Source organism: Camarhynchus parvulus, chromosome Z (genome assembly GCF_901933205.1).
Source record: "Camarhynchus parvulus chromosome Z, STF_HiC, whole genome shotgun sequence".
NCBI lineage: Eukaryota > Metazoa > Chordata > Aves > Passeriformes > Thraupidae > Camarhynchus > Camarhynchus parvulus.
This window is the reverse complement of record NC_044601.1, coordinates 22,157,533-22,185,430: the sequence shown is the minus strand read 5'-3', so window position 1 is coordinate 22,185,430 and position 27,898 is coordinate 22,157,533. Positions and strand designations below refer to the sequence as shown.

At 37.2% G+C, this 27,898-nt stretch overlaps 1 protein-coding gene across 2 annotated transcripts; it reads left to right on the top strand.

Annotated features, from left to right (window-relative positions):
- The first annotated feature begins 46 nt into the window (after positions 1-46).
- Positions 47-27,296, top strand: AP3S1 (adaptor related protein complex 3 subunit sigma 1). Of its 2 annotated transcripts, none has more exons than XM_030968746.1 (6): positions 47-271; positions 2,311-2,402; positions 4,971-5,082; positions 13,283-13,354; positions 17,481-17,588; positions 26,701-27,296. In XM_030968746.1, exons 1-6 carry the CDS (start codon positions 203-205, stop codon positions 26,827-26,829), a joined length of 582 nt encoding a protein of 193 aa, XP_030824606.1. In that variant the 5' UTR covers positions 47-202; the 3' UTR covers positions 26,830-27,296. The 2 variants fall into 2 exon arrangements, with proteins under 2 accessions (XP_030824606.1, XP_030824607.1); XM_030968747.1 differs by lacking the exon at positions 26,701-27,296 and adding an exon at positions 20,493-24,611.
- Positions 27,297-27,898: the final 602 nt, after the last annotated feature.

Sequence of the window (27,898 nt, the reverse complement as noted above, 5' to 3'; positions counted from 1 at the left end):
AGGAGCGTCACGTGCGCCGCGGGCCGTCCCGCCGGCAGCGGCCGCGCCCCGCCGGTCACGTGGTGCGCGCGCCCCGCCGGCACCGGCCCGAGAGCGGGACCGGGCTGGGCAGAGGGAGGGAGGGAGCAGAAGCGGGAACTGAACGGGAACGGAACACAGCACAGCTCGTCCGGCCGCCGCCGGCCCCCGCCGCCACCCCACCATGATCAAAGCCATCCTCATCTTCAACAACCACGGCAAGCCGCGGCTCTCCAAGTTCTACCAGCGCTATGTACGGGCGGGCCGGGGCTCGGCGGGGCGGACGGGGGCCGTGCTGCGGGGGCCGGGGGCCGTGCGGTGGCCGGGCCCCTGGGTTGTACGCGAGGGTCCCCAGCCCGGCCCTGCCGGCTGCGCCGGGCCCAGGCAGCGCCGGGGGAAAGGGACGGTGCTGAGAGCTCGTACGTGAGGAGGCTGCGGAGAAAGGCGGTCCTGTGTTCGCTGGGAGTTGCCTTTGGGAGCTCCGGGGTGAAGGCGGGAGGGAGGGAGTCTCGTCCAGCGGCACCTTGGGTCTCCGGGTTGCCGCGTGTAAGCGCCGCTCTCAGCCCTGCTGCCCGACGCGGTGTCCGGCTGCTGTCTCTGTGCAGGCAGGGCTGGCAGAGCGAGGCCAGTGAGCTCTTGAACAGAACCTATCCTCTCGGGAAGTCTCCGTGCGCTACGAGATTGCAGATGACGTGAACACGTAACGAACTAGAAAGGAGCATTCTTTTACATGGTAGAAGGCAGGCACAATGAAAATGCAGCACAAACGCTCAGTCTGGATGGAAAGAAGGTGCACTGAAAACTCGTGATTTAGTTGAAGGATAAGAGATTTCAAGATAATGTTTTGAGCGTACTATACTGTATTTCCTAGCAAATACGCTGAGGTCTGCTGAGGTCTGCTTAGGCATTAAAGTGCAAGAAAACAGTTGGTATTTCTTAAAAGTTATGTAAACAAATAATTCGTTTTCTAGCAGTGCAGTTAGATGGGTTTGTGACCTCTTTCTTGCAATTCTGATTATTAGAGAACTCGTAGATCATTGGAAGGGATGTGTCTTACTTGCACACTTCAGAGCAGAAATGATGACTGTGACCCTTCAGTTTGCACGGTCAGGTTTTGAATTAAAGGAGTGTAACTATTTCAGGTCCTTCTTTTGTGTGACTGAGGTAGAAGGGAAAGGAGATGAACAAAGGGCCAGAGGATATCAGATTTTTCTTGTAAAACCATTCTGATCTACTAGTTTCGTAACTGGACTCTGAACAATTTCTTAATGCTTGAAGTGGGGTAATATGTTTGTGTAAACAGAATACTTTGAAGTTTTGAAAATGTGAATAGCAAATTAAACTAAGAAACTTTCTGGTGCACAGAAACAGGTGCAATCATATAGATTGTATTTTTATGTGTGATTTCAATAATGTGGATTTGTTTGTGGACCTTTTGAAGCTTATACATTCTTTAGTGTCAATTGCACTGGTACTGGAGGCAAATCTCACCTTTTTTCTGTGAGGGGATGCATCTATGGCTTTCTAGAGAGATTAATCCGGTCCGATCCGTGAAAGAGGTACTTACTTCTTTCATAATACTAACACTTATAACTCTAACTTTTTCATCTGATTTATATGAGAACAGAAACTGCATAAAGTGAAGTAAATAATATTTTGCAGTTAGGTAGAAAAAACTAATTTATGGCAGTTAAAATATATGTCATCATTTCGTCTTTCAGAATGTAGACCTGTGGCCATAATTTTGAAGTTCAAAATTAAGTTTCTAAAGAGCCAGAAGAGTTCAGTCTCAGAAGTGATGTTTCTGATCTTCTAAGATTAAAGGTCATGGCTTAGGAGAACCTGTTGCTTATGGTGCCTTTGTATTTTAGGGTATTTCTGGAAGTGTTACATATTGTGGGATTTGAAGCGTCCCTGCTCTCTTCAAGCTTTGGGGATTTCGTTTTACTCTCAGTTTATGGATAAAAGTAGTTCAGGCTACCTTGGAGATACAAAAAAAAATCAGGGTACTTGAGAACACTTCTGGTTTACTTTAAAAAACCTACTTTTAGATTATTTTTTTACAGAAGCTCCTTAAAAACAATCACATTTTCACATTTCTCAGTAATACCTTTTCCTGCAACTTGTAAATAATGGCTTTTTGTGTTGAAATGACACAAACAATAAGTGTATTGTTAACTGGCAGATTTAAGGCTTCAGAAGTAGATAGTTTGAGAGTGCTGACATACTTTGTGTTTCACAGTCTTGTGTGCACTGTCAATCCTGTTTAGCAAAGTGTATTTTCTTTCACAGAGTGAAGATACACAGCAGCAAATTATCAGAGAAACTTTCCATTTAGTATCAAAACGTGATGAAAATGTCTGTAATTTCCTAGAAGGAGGACTGTAAGTATCAAGTTTGAAATAAATGTCAAATACTCGTTTTCAAGTATTTTTGTTTCTGATTGCAGTACAACATTTCACAGCTGTAGTGTAAATGCCATGCCACTTGAGATTTGTTGATACACAAGGAATTATATCATTCTACAGCAAGTGTACATATTCTTTACTAACTGAAGCATAGCTATATGTGCCAAAATGTCTTAGGCAATAAAAATTTTTTTTTCCTAGTGCTGTAATAGGCACAGTGCTATATCTAGTGCCATGAGTGTTTCAGATGCAAAGATGGGGAAGGAACAGGCAGACGTTGTTTTGCTATAATCAAGCTGAAGATTGCTGGTCATGTTTTAAGAGGCATTGGCGTTTGCCATACCCACTCACTCACAGAATCACAGAATATTCTGAAGGGACCCACAAGGTGTCTGAATTGAACAGCCTGTACAGGAATCCACAGCTCAGCCTTGGTGTTTTTAGCACCATGCTCTGACCAACTGAGCTAAATCTCTAGAAAATTTAATACTTTATAACTGTTCTTTGGCTTGAACTCCTAATATTTGAGTAGACAGCCTTTATAGTAGGATTCCACAGCCTTTTTATCAGGATTTGGGCTTGCTGCATGAACAGGAAGAAAAAAAATAGGTTTTAAATATGTCAACTAGTACAGTTTCAACCAAGATATTTTATTAATAAAGGAAAAGCAAGGTAGGAGGAAAGTGAGGCTTATGTGTTCTGTCTCTGTAAGACATGCAAAAAAGTCTCTTTTGAATCATCTTCATTGCTTTTAGCTGAAGAAATTCTGAAATGGAGACGTGTTTTATTTTGAAGTATTTATTAGCCCTGAAGAGTAAATAGATAAAAAGCCACCCTCTAGAAGAAGGGGTCAGAATTGGTGGAATAAGCTCACGATCTCCAGTCTGTGAGAGAGATTGTCACAGTCTGTTAAATATTATATTTATGGGAATTTCTGGTTACTGAAAGTCAGTCTTCTAACACCTAGATTTTCTGTGTGCAAGAGTCAGTTGAATGCTTAGCTGTACCGTATCAGCTAGGATGTCTTTTTCTTGCTCAAAATGATTCCTGATTTTTATACATACTGTTTTTTAAATTTAAATTATTCTTTTCTGACTACTCAACTGGTGATTCTATCATCAGGTTCTTGGAGATGATCTCAAGTTGGAAGCATTCTGGTTTGAATTCTGTAAGTGAAAGGCAGAAGACATTTGGAGCTTTTTAAAAATGACAGCTGCTTAACAAGAATAAACTGAGATAGAGAACAGAATTCTGGCTTCCCCCTTACTGCTCAGTTACAGGATTAGCATTTCAATATTTTTTTCAGTATTTTTTTCTTTCAGGACAGGGTTCACTTTATAGTTTGCAGTTTACCCAAAGGCCTCAACAGTTTATGTGTAGAACTATGTGTACTGCAAGTATGAAGTATTTGAAAGAATTGGGTAAATAGATGACAAAAGAAGAAACTTCATTTGTTGGGTATTTCCACTGTCCTATTTGTTTGTAAAAGTGTTCTCTGATACACAAACATAATTCCTTCTCTTCAGAAACAAAGGGTTCCCTTCCTTACCCCCATCCCTACTCCCTGCCAAGCATTAATGCAGAGCAATTTGCTTAAACAAGAGTGACCTAAAAGATTTTTTTTTTTAATCTGTGTATTCTCTCTCTGTGATAATGACAGAAATTAAAGGGATGAGTTATGTTGCACGAAATGGGTGATTCAGTTCTGGTACAGAGTTAAGGAAAAGTCACAACAGTCATAGATAGCCATATAGGTTCAGCCTAAAAAATACTTTTGTTTATCTGGGAGTGGACCTCTTACAGCACAAAGCAAATGTCAATGGTCTGATGTAGATCTCCTGTGCTTCATGTGCCTTTTTTTGGAAGGCTGTAACAGAAGAATGGAAGAACATACCTCTTTAGACCTCTTCTCATTCTATGCCATGATGATTAGTGAGTCCATAAAAATATAATTGCTTCTGTGACTGTAACATTTTATCATGAATTACTGCTTGAAGTATTTCTCAAGGTATCAGACATTTTGCAGCACAAGTGTTACATACTCTTCCTTATGAAACGGATCATAAACCTAATTTAAGGCTTTTTTGGTAATCTGAATGCCAGTCTTCATTACAGATTTCTTTTTTTTTTTCCCCTCTTGATGCTCCTCTGAGAAGGTCAGGGAAGAATTCATAGGCATACACTGTTAATCTGTAAAGCAGATTAATCCCTGTTCAGTGCCTGCCTGCTAGTGTGGAATGAAAGTACATTTAATACCTGTTTTTTTGTGATCTGTTTGAATTGATTTTAATGAAAAGGTGTACAGGTTGATGTCATTTTTTATCCATATGAATAACAATAACTGCTTGTGTGGTAAATGTAAATTGAGCTGTCTTGTTATTTAGTCTTCTGTTGGAATTATATCACAAAATAAAAGTTGCAGTGTAGCTGTATTTAGCTCCAGCTGTTAATAATAGGCCTCCTGTTAGTTGAAATTACTGTGAGGATTTGCTCAGCTTAGCCGGAGATGCTAACTAAGCTTTCCTTGTTTTATTTCCTCTTTAGATTAATAGGTGGATCCGATAACAAACTAATTTACCGACACTATGCCACCTTGTATTTTGTCTTCTGTGTGGATTCCTCTGAAAGTGAGCTTGGTATTTTAGACCTCATACAAGTAAGTTCTTTTTGCTGCTTTGTGGGGTTTTTTTTGGTGTGTTTTGGATTTTTTTCTTTTTTTTTCTTTTTTTTTTTTATTCTTAATAACTGTAAGTCAACTCTAAAGTAGCTTAGAACTTAAATATTTTGCTTGCCTTTTTTTGGTAATATGGAAGGTTGCTTTTGTACTGTGAACATACCAAGAAGTGCTGAGTATTATTTTCAGATTGTTCACAGTTTTCTGGACTGTCTTTGGAAAAGTCATTGTGTAAGCTGACGGGTAAGTGAGGAAACTGTTGGGACTCTCCTGAGCACAAACTGGTTTTTGTTTTAGCTTTTCAAGACCTTTTTTGGCTGCAGGTAAAAGTGGCACAGTTCAAACATTTGCTGTGCAAGTGTGGATCATGAGAACTTTGATAGGCAATGCTCTGTACGTATATGTATATATTCATGTCTATTAATATATATCCAGACTCACACACACATACATGCATGCATATATATATATATACTCACTATAAATGTATAATGCGTAAATATGTCCAAAACCTCTTTGGATTTAGCTTTCCTTGTGGCTCATGGGCTTTTTGACAGGTATGCCTTAGAAAAGGAGGGCACATGCTCCCCCAGGTATGTGTTCTGGTCCAGGGGGATTGGGATGGGTAGGGTGGGAGTTGTTCGGGAGGAAGATGGTCCATAAACCTACGTTCTTTTTCTCAGTGAGAAAGGCTCAACAGCACAAATGGTTTAATAAGAAAACTGCTTAATAGAGCAGAGTGAGAAGATGAGTATAGGTGATAAATCTTACAGCCCTTCAGGTGATGGGCATGCCACCTTCATGTGGCACCCAGTGGAGCCCAGTTGGGTTTTTCCACAGTGTGCAGGGCAGAGCAGATCCTGTCTGTGGAGAGAAGCTTTCCCTCTTTTGAATCTTTGAGCTATTATATAATTTCCTCAAAGGAAAACAGCTCTTGCTAAAGGATATTTTCAGGAGAACTTCTTGCTGCAGTTTGGGGTCATGGCGAGGCCATGCGGGTGGCATGCTTGCTGGTACCACGTGGGAGCTGCCTGCAGGCTCCTCTGTTACAGTGAGCTGGCTGAGTTTATCCCTTGGCCAAGGAATTTTTGCAGCACAGCACAGGCGTCTGTGTCTATTCAGGTTGTGTTACATGTGACAGTCTCTTAGTCAGAATCAGTACATTCCTTTCCTACAGTTCATTTTTGCCAAGGACATCACAGGTTATAGATTATATTAAGAAGATCTAGCCTGCTCAGCCCAGTAGAGCAAACATGGCCTGTTCAAGATCACTGACACCTCAAACAGAATGTCTTCTGCAAGGCATCCAGGTACAGTTTCCTTCCAGCTCAGGGATCCATTGGCATCATTGAGTTCAACTCCTGGCACTGCCCAGGACCCCCCAAGAATCACACCGTGTGCCTTAAAGCATTGTTCAAGTGCTTCTTAAACTCAGGGAGGCTTGATGCTGTGGCTGATATTTAAACTGCTAAATATGTCTGTTATCAACCTAGTAACAACTATCATGTCTGGTAATATGAATGCTCCTATGTCAAGAGGCCTCTGACTAAATCAGTGATTTTTCCAACTTAAAACTTGCAAATAAACAATTTCACTGTTAGTGAACTCAGAGGTCGCAAAAAACAGTTTCACACCATTAAGTGATTTATGTCATTGCATAAAATGGATCTCTCTTTTATATACACACATACATATATATCTAGAAAAGAGTAAATATAACTTACTGCTATGCCTTTCAAAAGTTTGCACATCAAGAGAATTGATTTATTACATAAGTAAAATCTGTCCTGACATGTGGGACTGTATCAATTGGTTATTTCACTGTGGAAGCACTGTGTGTCTCTAAGGCCTCCCAGTTCCCTGCAGACCTTTCTTGAAGCTGCATAGCTTCTTGCAGACACATCCTGCTGTTTAGAACAGCTGCTCCAGTGTTGCTGTTCTGGACAGTAGATCCAGTAGAGTGCCTGTGTGGGTAGGAGGGAAGGAAAACTCCCATCTGGATTCTTACATGATCTTTGGTCATCGAACATTCTGCAGTATCTGAACAGTGCAGTAAGGTACGTGATGGTTCTACCTGTTCCTAGCAGTTTGTTGTATGGGGTTGCTTAGTTGCCTATTGTGTCTTCTTACTTGGAAGTGCCAAAATATTTATGAACAGAGAAAAGAAGCATATTTGTACATAGTGCAACCTGAATTGTACGTTCAGATGTTGAAGCAAATTGCTTGCGCCTACTACTACCCATAATTATATAGCCCCCAAACTTTTTGAATTAGAGAATTTAAACTTTTCTCTATAATGTTTTGCTTCTTGTATCAAAAATACTTAAATAGATTTTGATCTCCTAGTCTTTGTATTTCACATTGTTTCCAAAAATGCCCCAGTATTTAATTACATGTCAGCATAATTGCTTAAAGAAAACTGAAATAATGAAAAAGGTATTTCCATTTGTAGAAATATTTTGTTTTTCTGACTTGTATGATTTTGTTTATAAATCATACAGTCTCACCACAGTACCTACAGCTGCTGAGGATTCAAAATTCTCTTACACATTGTCATTCAACCATTTGATTATAGCATAGAGTATTAGAGATATGTTAAATATTAAGAGTATTGAGATTAATTAAATAATTTTAATTTCTAGAGTGACTCAGAAGAAGGATCTGTTTAATCCTCTTAGCAGTAGCAATCAGAATGTGTCTTTTACTGAAAGAGGGCCCTCCGAAAGTTTCTTATTACTTGTCAATCACACATGCAGTGTAGACTAACAGGATATACACACGGATGTTGAATTGAGCAAATAAGCTTTGTTTCTTCCTGAAAGTGGTGAACTATTTTTATACATCTTTGTTTACTGTAGTTCAGAGATAATACGGGTAGGTGTAAGACATCTGGGCTTTGTTATGACATACATATAATGTATGACTAAGTAAGTAGATATGTATAGTAGTTTGTGATGGAAAGTAAACTGATGAAAGAAACCTAGAACTCAGTATAGCACTTTGGAGGTTTCTGTCATGTAAACTGAGTAAATGCATAGGAGATTAGGTTACATATGGTAGTCTGCAGTTCTTTTCAGCAGAAAGTTTTTGTTGTGATACTTAAGATAATTTTGTGAATGCCACTTATCCTCCCATTAGGTCAGAGCTGTTTCACAGGTAAATCTTCTTGACTCAGGCTTAATGAATATGCTTTATGCATTACAAATCATAGACTCTGCCTCAGATTTGATACTGTCTTCAACTTGGATTTCTTCATTTGAAAGGCAAATTCACTTTGTGAATTTTGACCATTTTCTTCCCTTTTTTCCTAAATAAAAACACAAGTTTCTTTTTATTATATGTGCTTTCTTGGACTGGGAGATAGGTCAGCATCTGTGCTATGCTTAGGTTTTGAAGTCTTTTGGATTCTGTAAATTCTGTCATGGTATTTTAGCATCTTTGTGTTAGCCTGTGAAGTGTAAGGTCTTTATTGCATGAAAGAAAAATATGTATGAAAACACAAGTAGCTGTAGACTGCCATAAGGAAAAAATGAAGGGTCTTTACAGTGGTATCTTAACTATGTTATGGACCTAAGAGCCTCTGTCAGCTCCAAGAATTTGTGTGTCTTGGCCCATAGCTGTACTTTGGAGACATAATGAGTCAGCAGCCAGCGGAATCTGTGAGAGATCAGTCTTCCATGGAAATTCAATGGAGCTTTTCAAGGTAAGGGTGTTCAGTGAGAGGCATGTGGGAAGTGCAGTGCAGTTTATGTAACATGTTTTTCTCAGTTCTTAAGGATAAAGGATCCTGACCACAGATGCTTTTAGGGTAATTAAATAAAAAACAGAAAGGCATATGACTGAGATGAGAACTCTCCAAGGGCAGATTGAATTACTTCTGTCCTCAGGTTTACCATTGCTGTTTAGGTAAGGAAGAAGAAGGGGATATTCTTGGTATGAGTTACTCCTGTTGTTTTTAGCTTATCATTTGTACCTGCTTTTGCTAGTATTTGACATTATCTATGCTCCAATACATTTAATAGATTGTGTTTTATGAGTTTTCTGCTGCCCTTGTTATCTTCCTACTAATGTATGATTTATTCCATTTTTTGTCTTATTTGCTTATTTTAAAAATAAGCCCTTCATTGAAAAGGTGATGTTTTGTTTTGACATATGACTGAGTAGAGGGAGCTCCAGACTTGCATATATTCTATAAAAATATTGTGTTTTGTTTTATATAAGGTATGCTAACAGTGTGTATCTGTCTTTAATAAAGCATATTTCTTACAAAAGAAAGGTGTAGGGATTTTGGGGTTTTCATTTTTTTTAATGTTTTCTATTTACTTACATAGAGATGTGTGTGGTTTTTTTCTTTTTACCATAAAAGATTATAATTTCAAAAATGAAGCACAAGGGGGAGCTAGTAATTAATTGTGCATGCATCCTTATTTTCCTGCTATTTCACTCCTTCATTTATGTTACTCTTCCAGTAACATCACATGGTGCATCTGAACTGATATCTGTGTGTGTCAAAGCAATTGATGTGTTTTCTCTTCTGGTTATTGAGCTACAAATCTACAGCATTTGAAGTGATTGCTTATGTACTTAAATTTTAGCGCTGCTTGCCTCAGTGTGCAATTCATTTGACTCAACTAAAATTCAGATGAAAGTGACTCTGATTTTATTTACCTTTTCAATTATTGCAGGCATCTTAAAACAGGCCAAGAAATGTTAGTGTAAAAAATCCAGTTTTCCTTGCTTACTAGTGTTTTAAAAGATAATTTATAATAGATGTAGACCTTGTAATTTCTGTCATTATTCTGAGTGAGCTTGCCATCATGAATGGAAGATGGGGGAAATTTCCAAAGCTTCTGTGAGAAATCCCTGGTCAGTGAAAAATCTCTGTGAAGGAATAGTCAGTGCCAGCTGATTTCCCTTAGATTAAAAAATGTTTGTTGTGCATTGCTGGTCATGCATTGTAAGCAGAGATTTGTGAGTTAGTTTAGTGTGTGATGGGGTTGCTGTGTAATAGGTAAAGGTTTAAAAGTAACTGCTCCAGCAATTAATCAAGTGCTGCTATAGAAGCTTTATTTATTGGAAGAATGTCACAAAAGTTAAACTTTGTGCATGTTGCTACTAAACACATGTGAGGGGGGGTGTTTTTAGGATTCTTGTGTTGCCTGTGTCTTTAATGGGTTCCTCTGTTTTCCAAGGAACTAGACAGATGTCAGAGTGTGTGAATCATGTGCAGAGCTGGTGACTATATGAGGAATAGTGTCAAACTCTTAGGTCTTGTAACTAAAATCACTGGACAGAGGTTGCATTTACACTGTTTCCACTCTTCTTCTTGCAGCTAATGTCAAACAGCACAGTTCTTGTAACTGCATTCTCCTAAGGTGCAAGGAAAGTAAGGGAACATCTTTGGTGATTTGTTTTGCTCCACACGTTGTCAAATGTGTAGTTTTTCTGCTTAACATACAAGTTTTTTTTGTTTGCTTGCATCCCTTCTTTACAGAAGACTGTTATTACTGCAATGAATTAACAACTGCTTGAAGAAAAATTCCTGCTTTGCTTAGCTTCAGTATAATTTAACAGAAGCATATTCATTTTCTTAGTTAACTTGTCACCAAACCTTGTTGTCCTGAGTCTGCCTCTGAATATACTCTGTGTTCATAGTTCAAGTGACAGGTTTGTATTTTTGGTATTAAAGGATAGTCTAAATGCATGGATTATTAGTTAATTTGTAGTTTGATTTCAACGTTTTAAAGACTTTAATAGTAGTAATCATAGCGAGGACAGTGTGTGATCCTTCTCTCTTTTACAGTGTGAGCAGGATCTGAAGATCAGCAATTAAGATGTGAAAGTAATCTTTGTTGGTAAGGCGAGGTAGACCCTTGGGATTGGGTGATGTCAAGCAGATCTGTTTCCCTGGGTTGGTAGATATAAATACATGTCTGTAGAAGCAGGACTTCATCCACAAAGAGTGGAGGTGGATGGAGGTACGTCCAGGTGGTGTCTGGTCAGCAGTGGTGTTCCCCAGAGCTCAGTGTTGTGGCCAGGCCTCTTCAATATCTTTATCAATGATCTGGATAAGGGGTTCAAGTGTTCCCTCAGCCAGTTTGCAGATGACTTTGTGCTGGGTGGGAATGTTGATCTGCTGAAGGGATTCAGACGGGCTGGAGGGATGGGCCAAGGTCAGTTGTAGGGGGTTTGACAGGGCCAAATGCCAGGTACTGCCCTTGGGTCACAGCAGTCCCTGCAGCACTCCAGGCTGAGGCAGAGTGGCTGGAAAGCTGCCCAGTGGAAAAGGACCTGGGGGTGCTGGTTGACAGCAGCTGAACATGAGCCAGCTGTGCCCAGGCAGCTAGGGAGGCCGGTGGCAGCTTGTCTTAGGTCAGCAATAGTGAGGCCAGCAACTCTCCTTCTGTACTGGGCACTGGTGAGGCCATGCCTGAAATCCTGTGTCCAGTTTTGGGCTCCTCAGTACTAGAAAGACACTGAGGAGGTGAAGCAAGACCAGAGAAAGGCAGTGGAGTGGTGAAGGGACTGGAGCACAAGTCTTACAAGGAATGATGGCTGAGAGAGCTGAGGATATTTAATCTGGAGAGAAGAAGGACTGGGGGGACCTTACCTTTCTATACAACTATGTGAAAGGAGTTTATAGAGGTGCTTCAATCTCTTCTCCCAAGGAAGAAAAAATAGGACAAGAGGAAACAATTTGTGCCAAGGGAGGTTTATGCTGGATATTAAAAAAAATTCGCTGAAAGGGTTGTCAAACATTGGAGTGGGCTCCTTGGGGAAGTGGTGGAGTCACCGTGCCTAGTGCTTTAAAAACATCTAGATGTAGCACTCAGGGACTTGGGTTAGAGCTGGATTTGGCAGTGCTAGCTTACATCTTTGACTCATTCATCTTTAGGTTTCCAACCTAAACAATTTTGTGATGTATGTCAGATTTGTGCCTGGACCTAGGCAGTTTGAAACCTGGTGCCTCTCAAATACTAAGGTGGGGTTCATAAATCATGTGGAACAGAGAATCAAAATGAGGTGTTTGTCTTCCATACTGCTTCTTTAGGATGTTTGAGTAAAGAATTGAATAAAAAATTGCATACAGTGACAGCTTAATAAATAATATTAAATACATGTTGTGAGAGAATGGCCTTGAAACATACAAAACTGATTAAAATTTCCAACAGGTTGCCATTTATTTTCATGCCATTAATAAAAGATCAATAAATTTTTTCAGAAATTTGCTTTGAAGACCTTAAGCTCAATCTTATATTTAACTTAGAGAGATCTTGACATAACCTGTGTCCATAGGAGTTTTCCCTTGGACAAAGGGAACTGTGTGTACAACTCTCTAAGGCTGGAGTATCTAACAGTACTCACCACAAGCACATGGTGATTGGCATTTGGGAACTTCAGGACTGCAAGTGCAATCATCATTTCATTATCTGGACTAAGTGGGGATCAGGTGCTCTTGGTGTAGCAAGGTACAAACATAAATGCCAAGGAATCGGTTCCAGAAGCACCCAGAGGAAGGTGATGTACAGACCGTATCTGGCAGGGAGCATCAGTGGCTGGAGTGCAGTAGCTGCTTGGACTTTTCTAAATTTATATGGTAATATGCCTGACAGACTTTTCTAAATTTATATGGTAATATGCCTGACAGAATCAGGAGGTGTGACATTAAGACAGATGCCTTTTTCGTCCTGGATTCAGTGAGTCTGTACTGTCCTGCTGCTGGAAGGAGTGATGTTGACACTTTACAGCAAAGTTAACAGTCTGGTTAACTAGGAAATGCCTGCAATGCAGTAATTACTAAAAACAATGATGGGAAAAGCTGGTTTTCTTTGCTTCATACTTGAGTTCTAGTAAAATGGGAAGGAGTACTTTAAATCACAGCTGAGAAAATTATAATGTAGGTTATGTTACTGGTTTTTCAAGATGTATCTGTTTTTTAAAACAGTGTGACTTTAAGTGGAGTTTTAACCTAAATTGCCTTGTGCATACAGTTTTGCCCTCTACATAGATAACATACTTTTGATGTAATGCTAACCACATAATTTTGGTAGATGCCTTTAATGCCTTAAGATCTGACCAGTGTTTAATTTCTGTATTTGCTTTTCTCAAACCTCACACGTAATGGAACTGCAGAGTTTTTGTTAAAGATTGACCTTTGGTGCTTTTTTCCTCCACTTTGCAGGTATTTGTGGAAACACTAGACAAATGTTTTGAAAATGTCTGTGAGCTGGATTTAATCTTCCATGTAGACAAGGTACTGTGATGACATCCTCTAATATTTTTATCAAGTAATTTGTTTGGTTCAGCTGATACTTGGTATTAAACTCTGCTTTACTTTCCAAAGAGGGGTAACAAAGCTGATGAGGGTTCTAGAGAGTATGTCTTGTGAGGTATGGCTGAGGGAGCAGGAGGTGCTCAGGCTGGAGAGGAGGAAGCTCGAGGGAGCCACGCTGCCCTCTACAACCACCCTAAGGGAGATTGTAACAGGTTGGGGGTTGCCCGAGTAACTATGGGCAGACAAGAGGAGATAGCCTCAAGCTGGATACCTCTTCCATGAAAGAGTTGTCAGGCATTGAGGCAGACAGCCTGGGGAACTGATGAAGACACCATAACCAGAGGTGTTCAAGAAACAATTGGACATGGCACTTACTGCTGTGGCTTAATCAACATGATGGTGTTTGGTCAAATATTTTATTGGAAGGTGCATTTAATATGCTATGACTATGTAATTTAAATGCTGTGTGGCTCTTTCTGTTTAAAATCTCAAAACGGACTGTCTTTTTTCAAACATTTAGAAACAATGTTGTTTGAATATTCCCAGCTATAAGAAACAAGTGTTGTACTTAATAATCTAGTTTAGAGAAATTATTTTACTATAGTTACCTTTTCATTTAAAGGGACTTTGGCATTTCTTGGTGTAATACCTAAAATGCTGAGAATTTAGTATACAGAATTTATTCCTTCAGTTGCATTTTGTGCCTACTGTTGCTTTCTGTGCAGTTGCTGTTACCCTTCTGTGAACATCCTTCTGCATCAACAGCAAAAGATGTCAAAGGAAAAGTAAGATAGAAAAAGCAGACTGAAAATAATACCAAGTTAGGTATCTGAAAACCCAAAATACTAGTTAGGTACTTTAGCAAAAATAATTCATTTTCACAATAAATCCAGTGAAACCTTGAGTTAAAAAGCTCTGAATGTGACATTAACCAGTGCAGTGATTTTTAACTTGAGCATAAATGAACAAAATAATTCAATATAGAGAGATGAACTTCTGTATTAAGGCAAGGCTGCCACCAACTGTACAGTAGCATTAGTTGGGCAGCTGTGACTAATTTGATGTCATCTCGATTTTTCCTTTTTTTTTCCCTCTCCAGTTTAAGTTCATCAGTATTCTTATAGGTCAGAGAACAAAACAGGAAGACATATCTGTGAGAATTAAATTAAAGTGTTAAATTGTCTTTAAACTTCTGATACGGTCAACTTGTCAAGAAGCGTAATGCACCGAGCCTTCAGAGTTAATGCATTAACTTTCTCTTTCTTGTTAATATATTTCAAGTGTGCAAAAGGGAAAAACAACAGCTGCTCCTGTTTGATCTTGACAGTCTTGGTTATAATGAGTGCTTATATGTGGGTGCTGTTAGGGGTGAAATCTTTAAAATACTTGTATTTTGAGTGGTCTGATATTGAGAAAAGTGAGGATTGGCTAAGTTATTTGAATGAGAGTTGTTCTGTGTCTTCAGTTCTTGATGGAGCTGTGGGAGGTTGCTTTCTTGCAATTCTCTTGTGAGAGCTGCCTAAACCAACATTTTTTTCTTGTAAAAAGATGAGGTGGCATGTAGAAGAGTTAAACTATGTAATCTCAACAGCTGTTGCTGTGTGGTATTTTATGTGGTATTTCTGTAAGGAAATATTTATGCTTCTCAGGTGTTTATAATTATACAGGACTCAGCAGTGACTTAGAGTAACCCAGAGCCAAGACAGATGCTTATTCAAGAATATTGATAGAGTATGATGAATTCATTTGGAGAATGGAATATAAGTGGAATGTGTGTTTCTAATATGCTGTAGCAGATGAGGACTTGGGGTGTTGGGGAGTATAGTTCATACAGAAGATAATTTAACTTCTCTTCATCTGTATTACAAGCAGCCAAAAAACTTGCTATAGCTGGAGCAAGACATTTTCACATGTCTTGTGAGGAGGAAAGGCACGTTTATTTCATCCTACACTGAGTCCAAGAGCCTAATGCTTTCTGATGGAAAAGGCATCACTGAAAGCTATTATACAACTAAAATAATAGAATACATTCAGCTAGGGATGCAAGGGAATACTTTGTTTTTTTCGCTAGTTTTTGGCACCTATTGAAATATCTTTGGGAGTATCACGATCGCTTGCAAGAGTTTATTATCTAAACAGATGAGTGAACCATTCAGAATCAAATTTCTTGAAGACAAAAAAATGTGTTTGCCAGATTTTCCTGAGAGAGTTTTTTCTTCATAGATTCCTTCTTCTTTAGAATATGCATTCATGTTTTAGAGAGTACATCGAATGTAAATAGGAAGCACTCTTGATTTTTGTAAAAACACTTGAAAATCGTTATTACAAAACAGCGATTTCAAATTTTAAAAAGTTGATCTTCTCAACGGTCAGATCCCTTTTGGAATATAAGATGTCTATTTGTTGTGCCTTCAGTCTTTCACTTAAATACTGTTTTGAATACACTATTGAAATCTCTTTTGCACTTCATTTCCACTTAATGCATTTTTGTTAATGATTTTTTTGTTGTTGTTTCTTGGCAAAAATAGTGATTTTTTTTTTTTTAATAAGAAAAGATAGAGACAATAAGGTGTATTTGTACATTTAATATGTATATGCAATCGATTTTAATTTGAAAAGAAAAAACAGTTACTGTTTATTTTCATCTTGCTGCTGCTTACATATGAGCAAATGTATTTAAGAGGAGGGAGTCAATGGATTATGATGGTTATGTAACTTTATTAGTTAAAGCTGTGATTTCCTTTCATATGGGGATTACCAAATAAAATTAATTAAATGCTGTTATTTAGAAAGCTGTCCCTTTAGAATAAAAGTGAGGCAAGACAAAATAGTCAAGCTTCTTTAAAGCCATGTATGCTTTGAACATTTTTAAATGCTGTGTGTTAGACTTCACTATTGCACTCTGAAAGTAGGGGAAAATGCAGAGAAAGGTAAGAAGCATGACCCAAGGTATGGAGTGGTTTCCATTGAGGAAGAAGTTAAATATTCTAGAGACTGGAGGCAAAGGCGTAAGAACTATATTAGAAAGAAGGGTTTTGGAAGAGCACAAAAGGGCCTGAAGAAGGGCTGTTTTCACCTTAGCTAGATACATTAACTATAAATTTGTTTAGAAATACACTAAAAAGTATCAGAGAAACAAATTCAGTTTTGTTTTTTAGGTATGACACAAAAGCAAGGACTGTGTTGGTTTTTGATGTACTACCTCCCAATTATTTCATTTAGAGATTTACTTCTATCCTCAATCCATGGGGAAATTGGGAGAATGTGCAAAATAGTAGTTAAAATTATGCTTTTGAGATACGAGATTGTACATGTTTATTTGTGAAAAGTAGAAAAATACTCCTTGTCTTCAGATTTAAATAGTAATATATGATTAAAATATTACACATTACATGGTAACCCTGGATTTTTACTAGTAAGTGTGCAGAAGGATGCCTGTTTAAAAAGAAAAAAACCCAAACCAAGTCTTATTACGGTTTGAATGCAGGCTCTGAAGCAGCAATTATGAACCAGAGCTTTCATCCTCAAGTCAGGGCTGCAGGGAGGAGAGATACTCAAACATACCTATTTCAGCAATGTCCCCGGCTGGTTTCTCTGCTCCTGCAGTTTGAGTCCTAGCTGTCAGTCTTAGCTGTAGATACTGAAGACTCCATATTTATCAGGTGTCTCAGGAATGTCAGTTCTACTTCTGAGCCAAATCTTGGGATCTGTGATGGGTGAGCATCAGAGTCTCTTCCTGATAGGTATAGCCCAGAGGAGTATTTACACATCTACTTGTGAGCAATTTGTTTACTCTTACAGGACCTGCTTCCTAGAGGTGTTGCTGCTGTTGATGCTAACTCAAACACTAATAATTGGATGGAAAATGGGAACAAAAAAAAGGAATGTGAAAGTCTCTTAGCATGTTTGTAAGAGGTGGGAACAAAGAAGATGCTGGAGAAAGGAATATGAAATTATGAGCTTAGTTTCCAACTGGCTTTAGATTAAGTGCTAACATTAATTAAATGACTTACAGAATGTTTCCCTGTATCAAGGTACCTAGACCATTTTTTCAGATTGTATGTAGGATATTTTGCATTTTAAATTCTCTTTTGGTCTCTTTTAGGTCCATAATATATTGGCTGAAATGGTTATGGGTGGAATGGTTTTGGAGACCAATATGAATGAAATTGTCACTCAGATTGATGCTCAAAATAAACTGGAGAAATCTGAGGTAAGAGTGATGCACTGTGTAGTTTCTAAACTAAAAACAGGGTTATAGTAAATGCATGCTGTATAATGCTCTTTGTCCTTCATAGCAAACTAAATAGTGTAAGCTGTCTGCTTATAGTACCAAAAATTTGCAGTGTATCTCAGGGTGCTGTACCTTTCATCAGGTAACTGCTTAGTCGCTGCTGGTTAAATTTTACTTTTTGTATCTAATTGCATTGTGCACCATTGCTATTAAGATACTTCTGTAGTTCTCTAAGTTTCTGTTATAGAAAACCTTTTAGTTCCAGCCTACTTGTTATGCTGGACTAGTGACTTCAGCACTTAAATGAAATTAGATAAAGAAATGAAGTGTGTCTTCAAAGACTACATATTTCTGTCTGATAGTATGCTTCTAAGCACCTGAAATAAATAGCAGCAGAAATACTGCAACACAAGGAAATAAATTGGACTGAAGTGGACTAGACAGACTTTAAAGCCCAGTTTTAGACACTTCAAAGTAAATATGAATTCTGCAATTTTGATAACCTGAGCCTTTGGTCTTCAATAAGTGAGAAAATGATATATTGTATTTGTCCATAATGGGCTAAGTGAGGGATCACGTAAGAGTTTTGGGAATCCTTTTTCAGTTCAACAATTTGTGTTTAGGAAAGACATTTAGATTAAGAAAGGATCTTAGAATTACTTTATCTTTGATACAGTATTTTACTGCCCCTTTAACGTCACCATATGTGCCTTGTAAGCCAAAATGCTGCTAATATATCTTTTCTAAGTCTGTGCTGGATTCTAAGTGATGGGAATAATTCCACAGAGGAATACATCAAAACAGTAATATCCAAGTTTCTAAACAGGCCTTTGCTTGAATTGGAGACTTTCTGAAGTTGAAGTCAGCTGAGCACACTTCCAGGTGGTCTAAATATGAACTAAATGGCATTTTAGGGGAGGACCCAGAGAACTTCTTAGTTCTAACTGAAGTACAGTAAAGAGAAAAATGAATTTTTCAGGATTTTTTGTGGTACAGTATATACTGTTCTAATTCTGCAGTCTCAAGCTGTGCCACCTCAAGTTTTTTTAATGCATTTAATTCTTTGTTTTGCACAACTTCCAAACTATATCCGGTCAACAGCATGTGAAAAACAAGAAAAAGCTAGGTATGATGTGACACAATACATAGCTATATGCGTCTGAAAGGATTCTATAGTAGATTTTGAACATGTCCAAATTGTTCATTTTAATGTTTTTTTCACATTCAGAATGAAACACTGATCACAGAGATGAATATTTGGAGTTATTCTCCTAAACTTTTATTAGATTTGAATAACTTCTGTATACATACACTTTTCCTTATTTGATAAAAAAGGAGTCGTGTTCCCAAAAGCTGAACTTGCTCAGCAGTTGTGCTCTACCATGTATTATGTACATATTGGTTCTATCTGAAAGCATTTAAATATGTAAATTCTGTTACCAAATCAACTGTAGACCAATCTCTGACTAGTCTTCTGAAACACATCAATTCATTGCTGCCTGCTGCAATACTTGCTGTGTTCCATTATTCATCAACAAGTCACTCTTTCTTTTAAGAGCTTTTAGTATAAAAGTAGGTGGTAGATTATATGAAAAAACCCGCACAGAACTTGAAGTATATACAAAGTGAAAGGAACTTGTTCCTTTACATTCAGCAATGAATTATAGAAGGTAAAGAAGTAGCAGTGATAAATTAAAACTCTTGGTGACTGGGATGAAGCAGAATATTTCACAGTCTGCTCGCCACAAATAGTTTCTTTTTCCTTAGTTCAGTGACTATTTCTTTTCAAATTTAACTGTTACTGTAATGCTGAGATACATCACAATACTTGATAAATATTTCCTTAGATCATTAATCATTTGTTTAATGTATATCTGCAGAAAATTCCTGATTGCTAATTTCTTTTCTGTCTTTTTGATCAAGATTGTAAATCTTTGAGTATGTCTTTCCTGAACACATATTTTCAAGACACAAGTGAATCCATGTAAATCAAAATAAGTAATAACTTAATAAATTTTGAGTGCTGGTCACTAAGAAACCAAAACTAGTGAATCTTCTTCGTTTTCTTTAATTAGAAAAAATAAAATACAGAAATTAGTATTAATGTAGTCCGTAGTATATAGGAGTGCCACCTGTGCCCCACAGCACTGTTGCTTTAGTCCGTTCGGCTTTTAGACCACCATCATGCATCTTGCATTTATAAAGCAGCTATTTTAAGGTTAAGTGGCCTTTTCCTTTATAGCTGAAATGATGAAACTAATAAAGCTGTAACTGGGTTACATTTTCAGAAATACTTCAGTTTTTCTTGTGCCCATCTGGCTTTCATTAATATACAAAATTTAGCTATTTAACGTCAGGTATTTCTTTCATTATGCACTAGGTTTCTAAACAGGCTTTCAGTTAGAATTTAGTGAAAAAGTCTGAATGTATTTATTAAATTTACATGTATTTGACCAAAATTATCAGCTTGAGGAATTTGTGAATATTTTCCACAGAGATTAATTAAACTGCTGTAAGGGAGTCCCTAGCTTTGATTTGTGATTGAGCTAATATTATTTGGATGGGCTACAAAAGAAACTATTTGTACCCTGAGAAATGTTGTATTATATGCATTTCCCTGCCTTTCAGTTTAGTGTTAACCTGTGAATGGGTTTCTGGTCAATCCTAAAGCCAAACAATCATTGTGATAAAGGGAGGGAATTCTTTGGGAGAGGGGTCATTGGGATTTTATTCTGAGCTTCTGGAAGTATTGTAGGTAAACCTGGGCTACCTCTTCTCTATTTGGAGTGTTCAACTGCGTGTGATTTAGACTTTTAAGCTGGGCCTCATTTTTTTCTGAACCTCCTGATCTTTTCTGGCTCTTTCCATTCTTCTCTCTTACAGACCTTTATCTTTCAGTCTCCCAGACAGGACAGGTAGACAAAGGTATTGCTGACTTTTAGAAAAAAATGTACTTTTAACAAAAAGGGAAAGCAAAATGATGTCAAAGGCAATAAATTACGTAGGCCAGACTCAAAAATTATGTGTAAAAATACCCATACTAGTCCTTGTAGCCTACTTTTTGTGCTAGTTTCTTGTAGTTCCCTCATCTTTTTATTGGCTATAGTGTATTTTACTAGCTTTTCATTGACATCATATTTTTTATTTTATTTCTCTTCCTGCATTTTAGAATTTAACTTTTCTTTGTATCATTGTTAAGAAACAAAAGAATATGAACTTGTGTGAATATTAGCCAAAAATCCTGCTTAATTAATGTCAATAAAAAAGGAACACGCAGATAACAAAGTAAGATATGATGACATAATACAAATAACTCCTTTGATGGGAGAATTTTGTCCCTGATAATCTAAAATAAATAATACAAACTCTCTTACTTCACCATTTACTATTTCCAGATTAAAAACAAAGAACTTTTACCTGCTTGCAAAGAGAAGTTTCAGAAAAAGCTTCAGGTGAATGAAGCGTTAAAAATCCCACCACCAAAACCAGCAAACTGAAATCGTTCTGTATAGACAGAATAAAATTATCAGTCCCATTTGTAAAGATGATGTAGAATTTCCAAAGTTGATGATCCAGCCTTAAGGATGTTGAACATCAAATGAGAAGGGCTGTCAGCATGTACTCAGCTTGAGATGTACATTTGCTGTCATTATAATCTGAATGTCCAGATTTTGATCTAAGATATCTCAGCAACTGCAGTCCCTGAACATGAATGTTAGCAATGAACAGAAGAAGGAGAAGGAGACTGTATGTTTGAAGTTCAGTTTATGGTCAGTGTCACCTGCCATTTGTTGTTTGAAACGTTTAGTTTTACTCAACAGTTTGAATGTCGGTCAGTGTTAATGGCAGTACTTGAAAATTAATTTCCACTTGTTTTAAGTCTCTGTGTATTCAAACTGCAGGTGTTTTAAACAGGTGGAATCTTAAGCAATTGAAACTTATTTAATTTATTAATAGCTTTGCGCTTTACTTTTTATGTGATCTTCCTAGGATAGTGTATTACAATACCATTAAGATTTAACAAATATAACTCCTCAATTGGATTTAGTAGCACTGAGTTGTAAAAGCATTAGCTAAAAGTAGTTCTTGGTAACGTGCAACATTTTAACCTAAATTTGAAGTATGCTACAGCACATGAAGAAAATCAAGGACATGACCTTCCTCTGCCTAATATGTTAACCAGCACTTGTAACATACAGTCTGTATTTTATTGGTAACACTAGGGAGCTTGATCTCAGATTTTTGGTTTGGTTTCTTTTTTGTTTTTGTTTTTCTTTTTGTGCAAAGCTACTTTTCTTTTTCTGTGTTCTGCTCACACATATTCTGTTTTTATTTTTGGGTCTGGCAATGAAAAACAAAGAAAGAAATAATTAATCATTCCCATCCATTACTCTTTTTGTGATTCAAGTGCTTAAAATTTCTAAGAGTATGTCTTAAGTCTTCTTATCTGTTTGGCCTCATTTTGATATACTTGCAGACTTCATTTTGGTTTTTCTCTAATTACGTTCATTTATTTAACCTCATGAGCAGGGGACATGATCATTCCTTTATATTATGTATCGCATCCTTTCATGATTTCATAACGCTGCTGCTTTGAAGTCATACTTGTTCTGAAAAGAAGCATTGCTATGAAACACCAGCAGCAGAGAGGTCCTAGTACCTCTGAAGTATCTGGAAAAGGGTGGCTTATTTTGCAGTGTTAGCCTTCATTATTTTGTTTTCCAGTAGGCTGTGTTTTTTTATATATTTATTTTAGTGCTAGCTAGCTCTGTGTAGAGTTATTTGGGATGATAGCTGTAACATTTTTATTTGTATATGCATATTAACAATGTTTGTGATGTGCAGTGCTTTACCCAGATTATCTGAATTTCTTTTTAAAGAGTAAAACAGGGTTGCTGGGATCACTTTGATAATGAAGTTACCAGCTGGGCATTCTAAGAAAGGATGATGATGAGAACAAAGAAAATTTATTCCTTTAGTGGTTAATAATGACCTAAGTAAATTAATGACAGCTTGTGTTTCTCACTAGATAGATTAGGACCAGTAGAGTAAAAATCCTGTTATTAAATGCATCTATTTCAATCTATGCAACAGTGTCTTCTTTTGCATATATGGTATTGCTCTCTGAAAGTATATGAACATGTTTACTAGCATTTTTTGCAATAATGGAACCTAAAATTTAATACACACATCCTTCAACAACAAATGAAATGGAGAGTACGAAGGAGCTGCGGCAAAACTGTGTTGTATTGGCTTATTGTTATACCAGCTTTATGCAATTCATATTGTCTTTCTGAAATTGCATTAATTGTCTTAAGAAGCTTCACTTTCATTTGCTTCAGTCATTTGCTTGCTGTGACAGACGATTCATCAGTCTCGCTGCATGTTTAAAGCTTGCTACATGTTTTGCTTTTTTCAAGTGGAACAGTTTTTTCTTTGCACATCACCAATTTACCTGCTGAATTACATGATAAAAAAGGCAGGTGGAACTTGTTCAGTTCAGTCTTACAGTGGAAGCTGTATTAATCAGGTGTCTCTAGAAAATGCCTCAAAAGCACACGGGGCTGAAAGTACTTACTTGTTGTACCTTTGTGTTTGTAAATACAGTCCACTTCCAGTAAAAGAAATGGAAGGACTGCTACTAGTTCACTGCCTGACATGCTAAAAAGGAGTTTTAAGGAGTTAAAATATAATAGCATTTGAATTGTATTTGTTATCCAGTTTGGGAGTTCAAGTACTTTTCAGTCATTTGATCCATTAGACATTTTTATGAGCTGTTTGCTCTCTTTTAGAAATGCTGTGTAAATTTGTTGTGCTTGATAAAGTGGACATTAATTGTGCTAAATAACTTTCTGCCATGCATTTTATATATACACTATCCTTCAAACTCACTTAATACAAAGAATTCCAGAAGAAGAGAATGTAATAGCTTGAAAATCTCTACTCCAGCATCTGATAGTGAAAGATAATCTCGCTGTCAAAAAAAGGGTTAATCTGACAATCAGAGCAGCTTTGCCAGGGATCTTCACTGATCTTGATCCAGAATGGTCCTCATGAAATGTGACTGCTGGAAGTTGTGACTGTGTAGGGGGGTGGAAGGGCAGTGGTTGTGTCAATTGTGGTATTTTTAATAATTCTCAATTGTGTCTCCATTGTATCCTATGCCATTGGGGCGGGAGGCAGGGACTGTAAGTCTGTATAAAGAGGATAGTAGCAGGTAGGTAAAAATAATAACCAGTTATACTAAAAATGTTATTTGTCCATTAAGAATAAATAACTTCCATTGAATTAGGGTAAAGAATCTCCATCCAAGTCACCCAGAAGGCACCTCTCCTTTGAATTGCCAGCCATGTGCTACCATGTCACTACTTACTATATTTTTCTGGTTTCCCATTGTTTCAGTTGTAGATTATATAATTCATTGCTTTTAATTAATATTTTCATCTTCTCAATGGAAAACAGTTTACATTGCCCCATTTTTCTTAATGAATTTTTCTTCCATTACTGCAAATAGAATTTAAAGGATTAAAAGCATTTACTGTTTTATCCAATAAGACTTCACTGAAAGTTACCTCTTGATTTAAAATTAGTATTTCCAAGTTCTCAGTTATAACAGGATGGTGTTGGGCATCTTCATGCCTTCTGCACTGTTTTTTAGTAAATAGAAAGAAATTGCAGTGTTAATAGTGCTCCTTTAACTTATTGCAGATTCAGGGGTATTCAGATTTTAGCTACTTCCATTTCTTAATACTGCTAGTGTTAGGTCCAGGTTTTCCCCTTTAAGAAAATACTGCTATTGAAAGAGCCTCTGGAGTGAATGACCTGATAGATTTGGTGATGTTAAGGAAAATGAAGGAAAAAGAGGGTTTCAAAATACTTTTTTGCACCTTTTGAGTTTTACTTAGTCTGTACTTCTGATAACAGATAATTTGGGTTATGTTAGGGCCAAAGTGAGAGCAAATTTGCTACCATCAGAGATGCAGTTTTCTGAGCTATCTTCTCTGCCCCACATGCTTTTCCCAACTTTGGCGTGTCTCACATAGGAGGGTTTGACAAGGAAGATATGGTTAATAGATGACTTACAGCTTTCTGGTCTCTGTTTCTTCTTCTGGGAATCATCCTATGACTAAAGTCTAGGGATTTATGATGCTTTAGCCTTTCTATGTAAAGGGTTAGTTCAAAATCAGAAACTTCAATCAGTTTTATTTTGACTTGGGTTATGTTTTTAAGGGGAGAAGGAAGAACAGTAGGTAGGATGTTAAGTGAAAATCTTATGTTATCTTGACTTTATTTCTTATAAGTGAGTAGTAGAAAGGAGAAAATATTTTTTTATAGTTTTCAAAAAGTAGAGTTGTTATCTGACAAGTGTGTGGAGTGTCTGTCCCCTTTTGTGAAGTTGACCACTGTGGAAGTCAGGTGCACTCCTCAGTAATTTTACCCTGCACTTCCACAATGAATTTCAGTGAAAACCAAGAATCTGAAAGGGTTATACTTTGAGTGGTAGTCATGTAACAATGCTTTTTAGTAATCAAATATGACACAACCTTTTTTCTGCTTTCATTTTGCTGTATTTCTTGTTCAGAAATAATTTGTATGCAAATGGACTGGTTTCTTCAGTCTTTGACAAACCTAAAATTAAAGATCTTCCATTTCTACAGATTTAGTCTTTTTCTAAACTAATTCCTAGCATCTTGCTTTGTTTCTTGTGGATTGCTCCTTTTTACTGGACCTGTAAGATGCCACACTGTAAAACTAGTAAATCACATTGTGATTTTTATTGTTTTTGAATATTTTTATTCTTACTTTTAAAACATTAAAATAAAAGTTAATTATTTTTACATATTCAGAAAATTTGTAATATTATATGTTTTTCTGCTAATAAGAGCTCTTCTTATAAAAATGTCCCATGCTTTTTTCTTTCCTTGCAAAAAATAAAAATTATTTTTACGCTTCTGTGGCAAGCCTGAAGTAAAACCACACTGCAAATTGTAAATCTGCGTAGAGAATCTGAACTTTCAGGAGAAACATTTCCGTACCTATAATGAATAGTCTGTTTTTTTCACAACATCAAAAATAGTAGTAGCACTTAACAGTCTTGTTTTAATAGTCCTTAAAATAACAAGGCTTTGAATAGGTGTTTTCAGAAGCAATAGGGAAAGATGATTTTGGTATGTCTTCAGGCCTCTGAGCTGTAAATTGCTAGCATTTCATAATATACCCCAGTGTGCAAACTTGGCAGCTGCTTTAACTAAAACATAACTAAATGGAAGTCATCAATTCTCTATTGTAAAACTTGCATGTTTATACAGAAAGGCTCTAGTTTTGTATGCAAAGACACTGCATGCAGTAGAGGACTTTACTAAAAAATAGGTGCTGTGTAATAGTTTAATTTGGCGTAACTATGTTGTTGTGTAATGCTCAAGGGGATGCAGATGTTAGTGTATAATTAGTTACTGTGGGAAACAGATTATTCTAGTTTGGCTGTAGAAATATCTGTCTGCATGCTCTTCATCAACCACAAATGCAGGGTGTTTATCCTTTTCATCTTAGTCTAAGCCAGCTTGAAACACCTCTGTGTGTACATATATATGTATTTTTGTATGTGTGTATATATATATACACACACAGTGTCTGTGTTTTTTCATTGGTTTGACTGACATTCGGCGCCTTGTTACTTTGAGGTTACTTATTCTGAGCCTGTGACCAATGCTAGTCAAGTGTGAACCACGTGAACTTTTAGAATAGGTAAGAGGCAAAGGCAGCGCACTGGACACCCAACATCTTGAGACTGTCTGTTCTGTGATGTGCACATTACACGTGCTTGGATAAGCCTCCTGTTCCTTCCTCTCATACTTTTCCATCCAGTTGACATTACACGTTTTACCATATAAAGAGGAATATGTGAACTGTTTTCTCTTTCTGGTTTAATATTTCCAAGTAACCCATTTCATTCCAAGCACAATTACCATGTGGTTTTTCTAATTGTGTAACTGTGGAAATACTTGGAAAGTTAGTTGTCTGTGTAGATTGCTGGTGAATCTTCTTGTGACTGACTTTGCCTGACTTGCATTTTTCCTCACTTTATATACAGGCTGGTTTAGCAGGAGCTCCAGCCCGGGCTGTTTCAGCTGTAAAGAATATGAATCTGCCAGAGATCCCAAGAAATATTAATATTGGTGACATCAGTATAAAAGTACCAAACCTGCCCACTTTTAAATAACATGGCTACTCCAGGTAATACCAAGGAAGAAATGTAATAGAGATTTACTGCATAATTGTTTACTAAATAAACATGTCTTACTTTTACTGTTTGGATAAAACTCAAGGTACTGCATAGACATAACCTGAAAAATCAGTGTGTGGAGTTGAATGTTGCTTTTGTCTTGTTTGTGAAATTAAAGGAAAGGGGTAGTTCCCGTGTGATTTCTAAATTACATTCCTATGCCCTTGCAAGGCATATCACTGTGTCTCAGCTGCTGCAGTATTTTGGGGAAGTATTTAAGATGTTCTTTACTTTGTATAACCTATAATGCTGAAGTTTTTTGTATATTCACCAAAGTCTATAATTAGTGTGTTCTTTAACTACTTCTGTTTGTCATGATTATTTAAGACCTAAGTGCAAATGTTGCATGAAAACGTTTAACTCATGTTTTGTTAAATAAAATCATAACAAACTGGACTTCGAAATACCTGTTTTTTTGAAGTCTGCTGTTTGCAATAAACCACATTATTTCCTATTCATGGAGCCAATTGACTATATATTGACAAATACTGTTGTAGCAGACATTGATATTGTAGTTTAATCTCTGAAGGGCTTACACAGGGGTATTATGCTGAACATATTGGCTCTTTACATTTCTCACAAAAGCTGTTCATTATTATACTGAAGGAAAAACTGCCTTTACTGAAGATCTGACGATTTTTGTTTACATATACATGTTGATACTTACACAATCTGATAGACTTTCACTGATGGCCTGACTTTGTCTAGGGGAAAAAATGGGCCCTGTGATTGCTCTGTCTTGTGAGAAGCACAGAATGGGCTGAGGACTTCATATTTGGGCAACTCAAACCTGTACATGAGAGTCTATCAAATAATGTGGTAAAGAAAGGCACTCTGGAAAGATAATTGGGGATACTTTAATAGGGCCTCTGTGCCTGGTGACATTGTGATTCTCTACTTTGAGAATTAGATTTATGAAACACATAGTATTGTCAAGATCTCAGAGAAATCTAAGTGCTATCACCTCTGTGTAAGTTGCTCAGCTCTTAAACTCTTCTGTGATTTA